Below are 15943 nucleotides of genomic sequence, written 5' to 3' on the forward strand. Positions count from 1 at the left end.
CAGAGGTGCGCGCCCCGCCCCCCGCGCCCCCCGCGCCCCGGCCCGCTCAGCACCTGGCGGAGCCAGCGACACCTCGCAGGGCCACGCGATCCCGAGAGGGGCCGTCCCTGCGCCATCCCGCTCGCGCCCCGCGCCGCAGGCCCGCCCCCCGCAGGTGTGTCCAGGGTGGGAACTGCCGCCTGGGTCCCGCGCGCGGGCTGCCCCGCGCCACCCGCCACACCCTCCTGGCGCCGGTGGGTTAGTGCCGCGGAGTCCCGGCAACTTCTCCGCTCCAAGGCCGGGCGGGGCGGATCTGGGCCAGGTGACAGCGCAAGGAGGAAGCGCCCTGGGCGCACCGCGGGCACAGCCTGGGGGGTCGGAGCCAGGACTCTGCGGTAGTGAACCAGGGTGGGACAGGATCGGCGACCCAGCGTACCTGTCCAGCTACTTTTCAGGTAATGAAAAGGACAGATCTGCCAGGCGCCGGTGGTTCATACCTGCAATCCTAGCTACTTGAAAGGCTGAGATGGGGGGGGGATCGCGGTTCAAGGCGAGTCTTGGCAAAAAGTTAGAGAAACCCCATCTCCTAAATAACCAGAGCAAAATGGACTGGAGGTGGGGCTCAAGGGTAGAGTGCCTGCTTTGCAAGTGCGAAGCTCTGAGTTCAAACTCCAATACCACCAAAGAAAAAGAGCTGGGCGCCAGAGAGGCTCAGGCCTGTAATCCTAGGTACTCAGGAGGCAGAGATCAGGAGGATCGCGGTTTGAAGGCAGCCTGGGCAAATAGTTCGCGAGATCCTATCTCAAAAAACCCATCACAAAAAAAAAAAAGGTTGATGGAGTGGATGAAAGTGTAGGCCCTGAGTTCAAACCCCAGTGCCGCGCAAAAAAAAAAAAAAAAAAAAAAAAAAGACAGCCCGTATTGACTCCTCTTATGAGGCAGGACGGCCGTTTCCTCATCTGTAAAATGGTTGCGTTGGGCCCGATAATTTCTGTTCCATCTGAGAAACACTGCGCATCTGCTCGGTGCTGGGCTCTGCGCGCCGCTCACTGTTTTGGTGCTGAGGCGTAGGCCCCGGCTTTACGACCTGGTGTACAGAATTCTTTTGACTTTTGAATCCTTAAAAATTTTACCGTAATCAAACGGTTGGTTTTTTTTGTTTGTTTTTTTATGCACAAAGGAGAAAGAGATTAATTCTGTCTGGAGGGTCGTAAGAGTCCTATTGAGACGATGCCAAAACGAGGTTTTAAAGAATGAGCCGGGATTTGCCAGGTAGTTAAGGTGATGCGGAGGCGGCGGGTTCCAGGCACAGGGAAGGGCGTGCCCGGCCTCAGGCTGGATGCATCACCCGCAGCCGAGCTGGAGACTCACGGGGCCCCAGGATGGGAGAGGAGGGTGGGGGTCGATTCAGGAAGCGCATGCAGGGATGCAGCCCTGCCTCCATCGCCCCAGCCTAAAAAGCCCGCCAGACGCTTGACAGTTATACTTAACTCCGCCAAAAAAAAAATCCCTTTCCCTCTCCTTAGCCTTCCTTGAGAAATCAAGAAGTATGGCCACTTCCTGCCTGAGTGTGGGAAACTTGTGTGCTGTATGCCAGGAATCAAGGCCTATGGGCACAGTGCTTTGTCCCCCCACCTACACTGCTTCCCAGGTAATCTGTCCCAGGTCCTGCCACAGCCCCGTGGAGGCTCCTGCTCCACCTGTCCCCAGGAATAGCTGATGTGACCAGAGGGGATTGGGGACTCCAAGGCAAACCCCCCTGCCCCTAGCCTGAGGCTCAAGGCTCTGGAGGCTGACAGCGGAAGAAGGGGCCAGGGAGGGGCACAGCCACAGGCCTGGGCAGAGAAGATGAGTTGTAAACGGCTGTCCTCCTATTCTGGGATATCCACACCCCCACCCACACTCCCAATCACCACTTGTACCAACACCTGCACATTTCTGCTCAGGTCTAGCAAAAACTGCTCAGGCTGTGCCCGGACATGGCCAATAAACCTCAGGAGTCTGGATTCTGAAAATCTGAAGGTAGATGGGAAGGAGGAGGAGGAATGAGGGGTTCCGTAGAAGGGCATTTGGGGATGTGTGAGCCATAGTTGTTTAAGCACCTAATTTTACTTTTACTCCCCCCCACCGTGGACACCCCTCTACAATGTGTGATGTAATCCTCCGCTTTAGTGCATAGAGTACACCCAACATTACTGACGCTCCCTCATGTCTCAAGGTCACCATAAACAGCTATTTTGCTCCTTCCTTTGGATAGCTATCCAAAAGAATTTTTTTTTTTTCCATACAGGGTCTCACTATGCATGTCCCACCATGCCTGGCTGGCTCTGTGCTGTCTCAGTTTTCACTCTGATAAATGGAAATTATGCTTTACACATCTTATGAGGCTGGGGTTATGATTAGGAAGGTAATGTTATCTGTGTCTGTGCTGCTTTCACTAAAACCCAAAACACATGGCATCGGCTTTCAGAGCAGTGGGCAGAATCCTGGAGGGCCTGGAGGAAGCTGGTGAGAGTGTGAAGGAAAATAAAGAAAATGCTTATTGGACCCTGGAGGAAAGGACACTATTTATTTGGCAGCACTGGGATTTGAACTAAGGGCCTCACACTTACTGGCTAGTGCTCTTCCCCTTCACTCAGTCAGCCCCAAGGACACTGAATGTGGTGGCAGAACCCTTTAGCAAAACTGTTGTCTGCAGTAGCACAGAAACAGATAGTGCCATGCTCCATCACTACCTGGTCTTGTTTCTGTCTAAGACTGACATGCTAAGTGTGCACTTCAGGTTTTCTATCCTGAGGTCTCTGTGAGACCCTGCTGCATGTCCCCCTTCCCCACCAGGGCCCACCCTGGGCAAAACTATGAGGCAGGTGCTGTTCCTGTTTCTCTCTGAAGCTCCTTGTCCTCCTGGTACCTTCTGGTCCCTTTCCTCAGCTCTTTTCTGCGGCTTATGGCCAGTTAACTACACCTATGATGGGGACTCATAGCTTAGAGACCAGGGACAGTTCTGTTAGACGACTCTAGAAAATAACTAAGAGTCTCTACTGTACCCTGGTTCCTCAGCCAGCTTCTTACATCAGTGAAGCTGGGGCCTCCAGAATAAGGCTGAAAGCCACGTGCAGTCCACTGCTGGACTCAAGTACTGAAGATGAGGAGCCCAGCTCATCTATGCCACCCGGCAAGCTACCTCCTGGTGTCTAAGCTGCCTGTGGTCTTTGGTCAGGGGCTGCAGCACAGCCAGAGGAGGCCTGTCGGACCACAGGGTGTCCTCATGGACCCACTCCATGTGTCACTCATGAGAGACATTGCTATCTAGAGACTAACCAGCAGCTGAGGCAGAATGTTGAAGGGGCTGCCTGACTCTTTCTGCCCATAATAAAATGAAAAAGGAAAGAGATGAACTAAAAGCAAATGATTTCACTCTGCAGTGGAACTGAGAGGGAATGCAAAGGGCTGTCACAGTCTTTTCAGCCAGCAGCAGATTTGCAAAGTAAGAAAGGGCTTCAGGACAAAGAGGTACAGCAGGCTGTAAGACCCTTTATTAAGACCTCTGAGCAGCCAGGCGAGGTGATGCATGCCTGTAATTCCAGCACTGGGGAGATGGAGGTGTGAAGATCCAGCCCAAGCTACTCAGGGAGACCCCATTTCAAAAAACAAAAACAAACAGACCTCAGGGTAAAACATGAAAGGTGCCTCGTAAACCCGCAGACAAAAGCATTCTGGGAGGCTTCCCACCAAGCTTTGCAGGTCTTCTCCACAGCCTCATGGAGGCCAAGGTAGTAAAGGGCTTAGCTCAAAAGGGTTTGTAGTACTAAGTGAAAAAAAGCCAGTCTAAGGGGCTCTAGGGAAGAGGGGGTGAAGGGAAGGCGTGAAGGAATGGAGGGGGGCAGCGACACTGCTCTAAATGGGAACTGTAATGCTGGATGCATCTTTATTCGTTTGTCAAAATCTGTGGATCACACAACACCAGACTGAACCAAATGTAAACCGTGGCCTTAGGTGACAATGCATCATTACTGGCTCATTGTTTTCAGCACACCCACGTCACTAGATAAAGTGCGACATTCATAGGAGAGAAAACTGGAGGGACAGGAAAAGGAAGGATTTAGGAATTCTCTGTGTGAGTTTTTTTTTCCCTGTGAACTGAAAACAGCTCCCCCGCCCCAAGAAAAAAAGTTTATTGGTATTATTTTTGGTGGGACTGGGGTTTGAACTCAGGGCTTACCTGATTGAGAGGCAGGCACTCTACTGCTTGAGACACGCCTCCAGTCCCTATTTTTAAGCAGTTTTATGGGTGAGATTTTTGTCGGATGGAGTGAATTTAAATTGACACACTGGAAACTCCCAAGTTTTTAGAGGAATTTGGTTCTTGCGCTTGGTGGACTGAAGCCAAGAGACCGTGAAAGAGACTTTTCATCCTGGAGGAAGGAAGCAGACTGCGAGCCTGCTCAGTTGCAGGCTCGGTTTTCTCTTGAAAGGGGAAGTGTGACTCAGGACAGGGCCCCAGGCGGGAGGACTCTGTGCCCCAAGACCCGATTTATGTGAGTAGAGGTGGACCTCGGCTGAGCCCCTGCCCTCTCTGCATCTGGGGACAGACACCAGTGTAGGAGGGATGTGAGTCCTTGTGGCCAAGGATGGGCTGTGGGTCACAGGAAGGCCACCCAGCCCAAGTGCTTTTCCATGATGGGACCTTGAAATTCCTCCCACGGAGAGCACCTGGTCTCCTCCCTTTGAGTCCAGGGGCCTTATGAGAGGCAGGAGCTGCTTCTGAGGTTAGGTCAGACAGGGGTTGTAGCTGCTGCCTTATTCTCTGGACCCCTCAATCTCAGAGCCCTGGGCCACTAAGTGAGAGTCTGGCCCCCTGAGGTCCCTATTCCCTCAGGAGGCCAAGGCAGATGGGAAGTATATCAGCTAGCTGTCACTGTGTAACGAATCACACAGCGCGAGTGGTTTAATGCCCCCCCATACACACACGCACACACACACACACGCACACACACAACTCCTCTCCGTTCACTGGTCGGGTCTGGGCCTGGCTCCTGTCTCGGGTTTCTACAACTGCAGTCAAGATCCCAGGCCAGGCGCCAGGGGAAGATCTACCTCTGAGTTCTTGCCAGAATTCAGAATTCAGTCTTTGAAGGACTAGATCCAAGCCCCTTGCTAGCTGGGACAACCCAACACACCAACGTGGTCCACAGAGCCGCCTCCCTGGGGAAGCCCAAATAGGAGCTCGGTCAGCCATGCTGGCCTTTGTGTCTCTCCAGTCCGGAGCCAGTAATATAAGCAGTGGGCCTCAGCTGGTCCCCAAACAGCCCCTCCTCACACTGTCACACGTCTCTGTCTGTTGAACCCTGTTGCCTCCACCACCTTCTCTGCCCTCTGTCAATTTCTTCCTAGTTTGTCCCCTGCAGGCTGCCCCTGGACTCTCAGGCCCAAATGACTGGACTTGACTGGGATAGGCCAGCAGGGGGACCGTTCTGTCCTGGTGGAGAGGGACCCTACATCCACATCGTGGGCTTGGCTCAGCTGCCCTTGGCTTGCTGGGCTCAGCGTCTTTGTTGCTGACTTGGCTCCGGCATCCTGGGGGCTGGTCAGGAGATTGAGGCTTTGCTGCATGAGTGCTGTGCGGTGAGGTGAGGCTCCCCAGACTCACCAGTGCACTAAGGACTGCTCCCCAGTACACCTTTCCAGAAGGTACTCTGCAAATATCTATTAAGAGCATTGAAATGGGGAACTAAGGTAGAAAGGAGAAAAATGGAGGGGATGAAGCAATTCAGGATATAATACATACATACATGGAAATGTCACAATGAATCTCTTTGTATAGCTATCTTAAACAACAAAAATGTCTTTTTTCAAAAATTGAGGACAGGAAGGTAAAACAGGTCCTGTTCGGGGGTTGGCACCAATAGTGGGGGGAGGGGAGGGGGAGGATGTAAGGAAAGGGTGTAAGAGGTGAATATGGTGGAAATTCTAGGTACTCATGTATGAAAACAAACAATGAGACCCGTTGAAACTGTTTTAAGAGCAACATGGAGGGGTGACTCTAACTGAGATATACCGTAAGCACCTTTGTAAATGTCACAATGTACCCCCAGTACATTAATGTGATAATTCTAAGTCAGGCACCAGTGGTGCTCACGCCTGTAATCCCAGCTACTCAGGAGGCAGAGATCAGGAGGATCAAGTTTCGAAGCCAGCCCAGGCAAATAGTTTGCAAGACCCTATCTGGAAAAAAAATCAACACAAAAAAGAGCTGTGGAGTGGCTCAAGATGCAGGCCCTGAGTTCAAACCCTAGTATGGCAAAAATGAATAAATAAAATAAAATTTTCCAGTGTTGTTCCCAGGCCAAAAAAAAAAAGCTTTGAAATGTCCATACACTTGTCTCTGGACTGTGTTTATGTTCATCTGCTGACTCAACATATATTTCTGTGCTTTGGTAGGGAAGACAGTATTGACCAAATAATCCTGAAACAGGACCAGTGGCAGTGGGGGCAAAGGTCAAGAAGGAGCAAGAGCATATGGAAGGACACCCACCCGGGCCAGAGGCCAGAAGGATGAGGAGGGCTTAAACAGGAAACACAAACACAAGGGTAAGAGACCCCAGGCAGAGAACAGCCTATGCAAAGGGCCTGTAGTAGGAGGAACAAGGGACAGGGACAGGGTTCTTCCTACACAAGAAACTGGCAGAGGGCCTGGGCCTGAGAGATTGAGTCCAAAGAGGACAGAGATGGTGGAGGAAGTGGGCCTTGCAGACACTTTAAGACTTGTATTTTTATCCTAAAACAAATATAAAGTCACAGACAGGTTCTGAGAGGGGTGAGGTGGGGTGAATGGCCAGATTTGTATCTGGAAACGACCAGAGGGACCGTAGTCCAGTCAGGAGCCTCAGCAGTGAGTACCTTGGGTCAGGGAGCTGCTGGCTTGGACTAAGATGGAGGAGGTGGAGAGATGTGGACAGATATAGGAGAAATTGGGGGATAAAGTCACCCAGTCCTGGGGATGAGCTGTGTCCAGGGGTTGTGAGGGCGTGGTGTCAGGGATGACCCAGGATTCCACAGGAGTAGCAGGGTGACAGGTGACATTTGACAGAGGGTTCCACCAGCTGCACTGAGGAAGCCCCATGCACCCCAGGGAAGCTGATGAGTGTGTGAAGGATACATGGCAGAGGGAGTGGGGGGGGTCTCAGCTGGAAACAGCATTGTGTGAGGCATCTGGGACTGCATGGGACCCCAGCTGTGGAAGACAGGAGGAAATAATCAGACCCTTCAGCCAAAGGCACGCACGGGGTGTGCACGATACCAGGGCACGAGAAGCAAGTGTGTATGCAGTCGTAGTAAGGAGGTATATCATAGCCCTCTTCCAAGATGAAGGCTACAGGAAGTATCTGGGGTGGAGTGCTGTGGCTCACACCTATAATCCCAGCTACTCAGGAGTCAGACATTGGGAGGATCGAGGTCCAAGGCTAGCCCCAGGCAAAAACATGGGACCCTATCTGAAAAATGACCAAATTGAAAAAGGGCTGGAGGTGTGACTCAAGTGATAGAGCACCTGCCTAGCAGGGGCAAGGCCCTGAATTCAAACTCCAGCACCGTCACGATTATATCAAATGCCACTGAGTTGCTCACTTTCAAATGTTATTTTATTTTTAACTGTGTTGGGGATCGAACCCAGCGTCTTGTACGTGCTAGGCAAGTGTTATACCCCCCAAGCCACATCTCCCGCAAATGGTGAATTTTATGGAATTTGAACTCACCTGCATCATTTCTCTTTTTTTTCTGAGACAGTCTCAGACAGTAGCCCATCTGGCCTTAAGCTTGTGATCCTCCTGCCTGGCCTCCCCTTTTGTCCCCAGGTCCTTTTTACCTTGTGGTTTCCACCCCCCCATCCTTTGGGAAACCCTGCTTGCACACGGTCCTGGGTCAGACATGGCGGAGGGCACTGGGGCAAGGCACACCTTCCTACAGCATGCAAATGATGCCACCAACAACCTTTGGCCAAGTCTCCTTTGCCCTGTGACTTCCTGCTGGCCGTCCCTCTCCTGTCTGTCCCCTCCTCCCTCCAGGAGGAGGAGCTGGGTGATTTACCAGGGGAAAAGGCCACTCCACGGCAGGAGGAAGAAGTCGGGCTTCTTTGCTGACATTTCACCAGAGCCTGGGGGGACAGGACAGGAGTGTGGGGGAGAGGGAGGTGGAAGCTGAGGATCCCTGAGAAACGCCACCAGGGACCCAAGGCTGTCTTAACTTCCATTTCAAATCTCAGTCTTGGCTCACTTTTCACTCATGAACCTGAACCAGACCCACTGGACCTGCAGGGCTGGGCTAGTCATTGTCCCTCAGGGTCCCCTTGGACATCCCCCCCCCCCCCAGGTGTTTGCTTACCCCAGTCATCCCTTCCTACCGGTTAAATCACCTCCTGGAGCTTCTCATGCCACAGGCCTGTGTCCTCCAAACTGCCCCAGCAGGGAGGGCTTCTCTCAGTTGGGGTGATGAGGGGGAAGCTAGTGTGGCCTTTGTGTTGGAAACTCAACTTTTTTGGGGGCGGGGGTGCGGCACTGGAGTTTGAACTCAGGGCCTCATGCTTGCTAGTCAGGCAGCTCTGCCAGCCCTTTTTTGTGTTGGCTATTTTTGAGATAGGGTCTCAGGAACTATTTGCCTGGGGCTGCTTCAAACTGTGATCCTCCTGATCTCTGCCTCCTGAATAGCCAGGATTACAGGCGTGAGCCACTGGTGCCCAACTGGAATCTAAACTTTTAACCCTCTCCCTGAGCTGAGACCCCGGGTCTGATGGACATCTGAGTTGGAATCCCATTCTGCTATTTGACACACCCCCTCACAATTCAGATCCTCAGTTCCCCTCTGCCTCATGGGGCCATCCATGCCTGACTGCCCCATGGTTGTAATGATGGAGATGGTACAAGAATTGTTGACTCAGTTATTTTTTTTTGTTTTGGCTGTACTGGGGTTTGAACTCAGGGCCTCACACTTACGAGGCAGGCACTCTACCACTTGAGCCACTCCGCCTGCCTTGACTCAGCTCTTGTCTCCCTGGCACATTGGGCAGGCAGCATGTGGCTGGGGAAGGGAGCCTGAGCCTGGCTCCTATCCTGGGTCCCTCAAATCTCTGTAGTGCCCAGCCTCTGATAAAGATTTGATGATGGATGGAAAAGTGGCCTGTGGGAACCGGCCGGATGGAAACCCAGCCCCGAGCCTTCCTCTCCATCTCTCCACCCAGACCGGCCAACAGAGAGAAAAGCCAGGTGTCTCCACTTATCACAGGAGCAATCACCTCACAGATCTCAAGAGTGAGCAAATCTTAATTTGTTTTCATTAAGGATGAAAATAAATACAGGGCCTGCCAAGCAGCTGAGGGAGAGGGCTGAGAAACAGGGTCCTGGCCCTCAGGGCTGCAGCTGCAGGTGGCTGGGGTCATGGGAGCCAGAGTCAGGAAGCCTGTGGCCTCTGGGTCACACCGGCCTATAGGCATTGCCCTGGGTCTCCTGGGTCCTGTCCTCAGTGTGCTCTGCGGGGGGGTCCCATGGCTGGCTTGCCCAAACATCCAGATGCCTAGGTAAATTTGAACTTCAGGTAAGCAACACATTTCCGTAGTGTAACTGTGTCCCGTCCACTAAAAAACCCCAAAACCATTATTTATCTGAAATTCAAATTCAACCCAGATGACTGTAGTTCTACTTGCTAAGTTGGGGATCCTATGGCCAGGCACCTCAGACTCAGGCAATTAGCTCTTGGAAGGTGGCTTTGCCATTAGTACCCTGTCCAGGGTTCCCAATAACTAGGCCAGGGGCCAGGGCTGGCCTGTGACAAGTTGTCACCATCCAAGGCAAAATGAGATTAGCAAGGACAATGGAGAGAGGCTTTTTTTGTTTGTTTGTTTGTTTGGTAAAATTGAAGAAATAACTGGTCTTTATTCTGACATGTTTTTCTTTCTCTGTGTCTGTATGTGTGTGCATGAAAATGTCCTTAAAAGCCAGGCGCTGGTGGCTCATGCCTGTAATCCTAGTGACTCAGGAAGATCAGGAGGATGAAGGTTTGAAGCCAACCCAGGCAAATAGTTTGAGAGACCCTATCTCAAAAAAGGGCTGGTGGAGTGGCTCAAGGTGTCGGCCCTGAGTTCAAACCCCAGTACTGTCACAAAAAAGAAAGAAAGAAAGAAAATGTCCTTAAGAAATAAAAAGGTGGTAATAGGAAGGAGCACATGTCTTTGGGCTAGGTACTAGCCGTCCCAGCTATTCAGGAAGCTGTCACAGGATTGCCTGAACCCAGAAGTTCAAGGGGGCTCAACATAGCAAGACCCTCTCTAAAATGAAACAAAAATTAGCAACCCCATCTGGAGCCTCCAGGTGTGTTATTGTTTCTCCTGTGTGTTTTTAAATGCTGGACGATGAAGTTGCAAAGCACAGGGAGGTAAGATGACTGTCCCAGCACTGCAGTCGGCAGGCCAGCACCAGGGTCCTGGCTCCTGACCTGAGCTGGCTCCCAGCCCTGACCCTCCACCCAGCCCCTCCCTGCAGCCCTCACCTCCCATCCCTCCATGGCCCACCCCCTAAGTCTCACCTGCTGATTTTTCTCTGCTCCCAGTGGGCACCCCCACCTTCCCAGCCCCTCCCCAGTCATAGTAGTGACTCAGAGCTATTCCTGGAGCAGGAGCAGAGTAGAGACCCCAGACCTGGCCCGGGCCCCCTCTGTACACAACCCCTGGAAACATTCACTTGACCTCTGCAAGCCCCACTTCCTTACCCATGAAAAGGAGGTAAGGCCCCACCCCTGCTGGGGTCGTCATCATGTTGACGAGGGGGTGTCCAAGGGAGAATGCTGGTCACATTGCACACTTAGAATTTGCACATTTTTCTGTGTCAATGTTATAATTCAATAAAATGGTTTATCAACAATTAACTACAATTAACTCCAATTAACCAAGGGGCTTCCAATAGAGAAAAACTGATACAAATATCCTGCAGGGGACTTTTGTTACCTCCTGCTTTTAAATGAGGACTGTGATTTGTTCTTTGCTGCCTGTGTGCGGCTGGCAGAGTCCACCACTCTGTGTGTGGGGGGCGGGGGGACACGCTCAGCCGAGCTCACATTGGGCCCACCGGATGAGCCTTTATTTTGCAAAATTAACCTTCAAACTCATTACATTCCAGGACACTGAAAAAATGACACTGCTTTTACTTTTAATAAGTTTACAGCAAAATAAAATATTTGAGTTATTAAGAAGAAGGTATTTAAAGTTCATATTTTAAGCCATCCCATATAGCAAAGATGGACAAATTTTAAAAAGAAAATGAAAAGATTCAGCCATAATGAAAAGAAAGATAACCATCACCTGTAACAGACACTGAGAAAGAGGCAGGGGCTGGAGCTCTGCACTGAAGCTGGGATGGAGCTCCCCACTGTGCAACATCTGAAGGACTCAGCTACTCAGGAGGCAGAAATCAGGAGGATCGGGGTTTGAATCCAGCTCCAGGCCAACAGTTTGCAAGATCCTATCTCAAAAATACTCAACAAACAAAAAAGCCTGGCAGAGTGGCTCAAGTTAGAGCGCCTGACTAGCAAGTGTGAGGCTCTGAGTTCAAATCTCAGTACCACCAAAAAAAAAAAAAAAGAAAAAGAAAAGAAACTTGATCATGTTATGAAGCCACTCCTGATTAGTGGAAATAAAAGAGACATCTGAAAGTGATTTTCAAATAAAAATATTTAGAATCGTCAAAGAGAATAAGAACTTGTGAAACTTCAACTGGTTTAAATGAAATAAACACGTGGTCATGAAGAAAAATCCACTAGCAATCCTGCAAGTCTGAAGCGTGACTCCTGACACTGAAAACTCGGCAGATGGAACGCACACGGCTGGACACCTTGCACAGAGGAAGAAGTTGGAGGCCGGTGGGAACGAGAATGTGGCCCAGCTACGTGGACGAACCAGATCAGAAGCTGGAGTGACAAGAAGAAACTGATGGTTTTTGCTTTTTTTTTTTTTTTTATTATTTTATTATTCATTTGTGCATACAAGGCTTGGGTCATTTCTCCTGACAGTTTTCAAAAGCTGGAAAGAGACACAAGCCTCCAGACACGCAGTGCCCACACCGTCCTAGATGCTTCGTGGTGAAACCGCAGCACGGCTGAGGCTGGAGAGAGTCTGAAAACCAGACTTCCAAAGCCACAGAGAAACAGTGAGCACAATCCAGCAGATGGCTTGCAGCCTGGAACAGTTCCATGGGGCCAAGGGAACGCAGCCAGCACCCTAGAATCCTATACCCAGCTAAACTGTCACTCAGGAGTGACGTGAAGTGGATGTTTTTAGCGCCCCTTCCACGAACCATCCCTGAAAAGTCACCAAAGTAATTATCCCTGGGGAAAGAGAGCAAGAAAAGATGGTGAATTTAAAAAGATGTTGGTTAATTAATATTGTTATGAAATTAAAAGCTATTAATTTCATGTGTTAAAATGGTGGAACTGAAATTCTAAACCAGTAACAAGGGCTGAGGGAACATCTAATGGGAAGTCAGCCTCACTAAGGAGGGTAGAAATACTGAATGACTTTCAGCTTTGCTGAAACACTTATAGTTAAAGACTTATATTTAAATACCGGCTGAAAGAATGCATCCTGAGCAGGGTGTGGTGGTGCACACCTGTAACTCCAGCAGTTGGTAGGTGGAGATAAAAGGATTTCAAGTTTGAGGTCAGCCTGGGGAAAGTTAATGAGAACCTATGTCAAAAAAAAAATTACAAACAAAAGGGCTGTGGGTGTATCTCAGTGGTGCAGGGCTTACCTAGCTTGTTCAAAGTCCTGGGTTTAATCCAGTATCACAAAACAATAACAACAAAACAGTGCATCCTGAACTGGGCATTGTAGTGCACAGCTATAATCCCAGCACTCAGGAGGTATAGGCAGGAAGATCAAGAATTCAAGACTAGCCTCGGCTACATAATGAGGCCCTGTCTCATAACAAAACAAAACAAAAATATTACAATCTACAGCTTCAAGCCAGCAAAGAAGAGAATATTGAAGTGCTTATCAATCCAGTAGCAGACAGGAAGGGATGACCAGGAGGCGTGGTAAATGAGACCATAAAATAAACTGACAGACAGGAGTCCAAACACATCGGTCATGCAGAGTGGTGTGAACAGCAATTCAGTCTCACACGCACACACACGCACCCACGCACACCAGTTTGTTGCTCGTGGACACAAAGAAAGGCACAGTACAAACCGAGGAGTGGTTAGCTCGGAGGAAAGGAGGAATGGGGTCCCAGAGCGGTGCAGAGAGGAGGGGCTTTCAATGTAATTCTGTTCTTTTTCCTGGCAAACATTCATTCGTTCCCTTTACTTATTTGCAATATGTGACTTTTTTGTTTGCTTTGTTTTGGGACAGAGTCTGCTATTCAGCCCAGTCTGGCTGAACTCTCAACCTCCTACCTCAGCCTCTTACGTGTGCAAGGATTACAGGTGTGCACCACCTTGTCCAGACGGACGTGTGATATTTTGTTATTAACATTTACTGGAAGGGGGAAGGGAAGGCCTGAAGCAAATGCTCACCTTGATACACCAGGCAGCAGATCCAAGTGGTGGCCACCTGTGGAGCCTCAGGTCTTCATTTTTTTCTGATGTTTGAAACATTTCACTTTTGGCAGTTTACATTCATGTGCCTGGAAACACTTCCTCGTCAACCTGAGTCCTGTGCTGTGAGGGTGGTCACCTGTGGGTGGACCCTGTCGAGCTCCACGCTTTTTGGCTCGAGGGCCGGTTGGTGTCCTTCCTGTCGCTGTTCTCTGGGCTTGCAGCAGGTGGAGAAGGGGAGGGAGGAAGCAACCGGGAAGTCAGACTCTAGGAAAGGATACGCCGCCTCTGCTCCTTTCTCTGAGCGCCCAGGTTGACGAGTATTGTCAACAGGCCTGGTTCTGTGGCCCCCAGGACACTACGCAGACACGTGAATCCTGGGTGAGGGCCACCATGTTGGCAATCCAAGCTCATGCAACAGATGCCTCTTCTGACTAGAAAAAAGGGACGGCACTCTTGGCAGCAGCTGTTCTTGGTGGTGCTGATGCCTTGGTGTCATACATGTTCACTTAACAACTGTAGCAGCTGGTAGCCATGTCTCATAGAAGCCCCTAGCTCCACCCTGGGATGGTCCCTCCACAGCCCCCCAAACCCTAGTAAACAGTGCCCCCCTTTCCACAATCCACCCCTGAAAAACCATCAGTCCATCAGACACTGAGGGTTCCAGAAGAGACCCACTGGGCGATTCTGTAACTGGACCAAATCACAGAACATTCCCTCATTCTCAGGAGCCCCAACTGTCCCCAGAGGCCACTGGGGCTGCAGAAGAACAGGGTGCGGGGTGACCCCCAAGACCAGGATTTATCCACATTTATTCCACTTTCCCGGGCCAGCTCTAAGATGTCAGGGCTTTTGCGCAGGGCCTGAGGCCAAAGCTGATGGCAGAGAGCTGACGGCCCTCTGCCTTTGGAAGAGAGCTGAGCTCACTGTGTGGGGCAAGTGTGGGCAATGGCCCGGAAGGGGTGCCTAAGAGAGAGGAAGCGGGAGACAGGAGACCCCACGACCAGGGAGAAGGTGAAGATCAGTCCTGAGGTCAGCAGGGTATCCTGGTTCACCTCCCAGGGAAAGGGCCATGAGGCACACAGGAAGTTAGCCCAGATGACATCAAGTCCCAGCCTCTCCACTGTGGCCCAGGTGCACAGAGCTCCAAGTCAGAAAGAACCGTGAGATTGTGAGAATGGGAATCAGGGAAGAACAGTGACCAGCGTCTCTGTGCCTGGGACCTTGCACACCCATGGTGATGGTGACCACTAATGGAGGTGGGGGTGAGGAGGTGGTGGGTAAGGAGGTGGTGGGTGAGGAGGTGGTGGATGAGGAGGTGGTGGGTGAGGAGGTGGTGGGTGAGGAGGTGGTGGGTGAGGAGTTGATAGATGAGGAGGTGATGGGTGAGGAGGTGGTGGTGAGGAGGTGATGGATGAGGAGGTGATGGGTGAGGAGGTGGTGGATGAGGAGGTGGTGGGTGAGGAGGTGATGGGTGAGGAGGTGGTGGGTGAGGAGGTGGTGGGTGAGGAGGTGGTGGGTGAGGAGGTGGTGGGTGAGGAGGTGATGGATGAGGAGGTGGTGGGTGAGGAGGTGGTGGATGAGGAGGTGGTGGGTGAGGAGGTGGTGGGTGAGGAGGTGATGGATGAGGAGGTGATGGGTGAGGAGGTGATGGGTGAGGAGGTGGTGGGTGAGGAGGTGATGGGTGAGGAGGTGATGGATGAGGAGGTGATGGATGAGGAGGTGGTGGGTGAGGAGGTGGTGGATGAGGAGGTGATGGATGAGGAGGTGATGGGTGAGGAGGTGATGGATGAGGAGGTGATGGGTGAGGAGGTGATGGGTGAGGAGGTGATGGGTGAGGAGGCGGTGGGTGTGGAGGCGATGGGTGAGGAGGTGGTGGGTGAGGAGGTGATGGGTGAGGAGGTGGTGGGTGAGGAGGTGGTGGGTGAGGAGGTGGTGGGTGAGGAGGTGGTGGGTGAGGAGGTGATGGATGAGGAGTTGATAGATGAGGAGGTGGTGGTGAGGAGGTGGTGGGATGGAGGTGGTGGGATGGAGGTCTGATGGAGGAGGAGGTGATAAGTGCAGTGTATAATTGGATACAGGAGGTAGAGGTGATGGACGAGGTAATGTAATGGAGGGGTTGATGGTATGCTGTGGTCTAGAAGGCAGTGAACTGGGCCAGGGAGGGAAGGTGGTTAATGTGGCCTCTGGTACCCGGACAGGAGCCTGTCAGGTGACCATGACTCGGCACTGCGGGTCCAGTTCCCCGGTGCCAGCGGCTTTATTCTCTCCATTCTGGCCCCACCGTTCTCCTTAGGCCTCTTCACTCTTGTTAACAGTGGAAGCAGTTCCCAGTTTGTCATTTGCCTTCAGCACTTCTTGTCTCGTCTCCAATTGCTGTACATGGCGT

The 15943-nt window shown here is 51.4% G+C and overlaps 1 protein-coding gene and 1 long non-coding RNA gene across 2 annotated transcripts; one reads left to right on the plus strand and one right to left on the minus strand.

Moving 5' to 3' along the window:
• Positions 1-45: 45 nt before the first annotated feature.
• Positions 46-11642, plus strand: LOC141413668 (uncharacterized). Its single transcript, XR_012438416.1, has 4 exons — positions 46-434; positions 6421-6570; positions 9107-9281; positions 11142-11642. It is a non-coding gene; the product is annotated as an uncharacterized lncRNA (long non-coding RNA).
• A 360-nt stretch (positions 11643-12002) lies between these two features.
• On the minus strand, positions 12003-15716 carry LOC141414022 (uncharacterized; the record flags this gene model as incomplete). The annotated part of the gene is made up of 2 exons (XM_074048903.1): positions 12003-12345; positions 13534-15716. A coding segment is annotated over one exon (912 nt), but the record flags the coding sequence as incomplete, so codon positions are not given.
• Between the last annotated feature and the right edge of the window lie 227 nt (positions 15717-15943).

Source organism: Castor canadensis, chromosome 11 (assembly GCF_047511655.1).
Source record: "Castor canadensis chromosome 11, mCasCan1.hap1v2, whole genome shotgun sequence".
Lineage (NCBI taxonomy): Eukaryota > Metazoa > Chordata > Mammalia > Rodentia > Castoridae > Castor > Castor canadensis.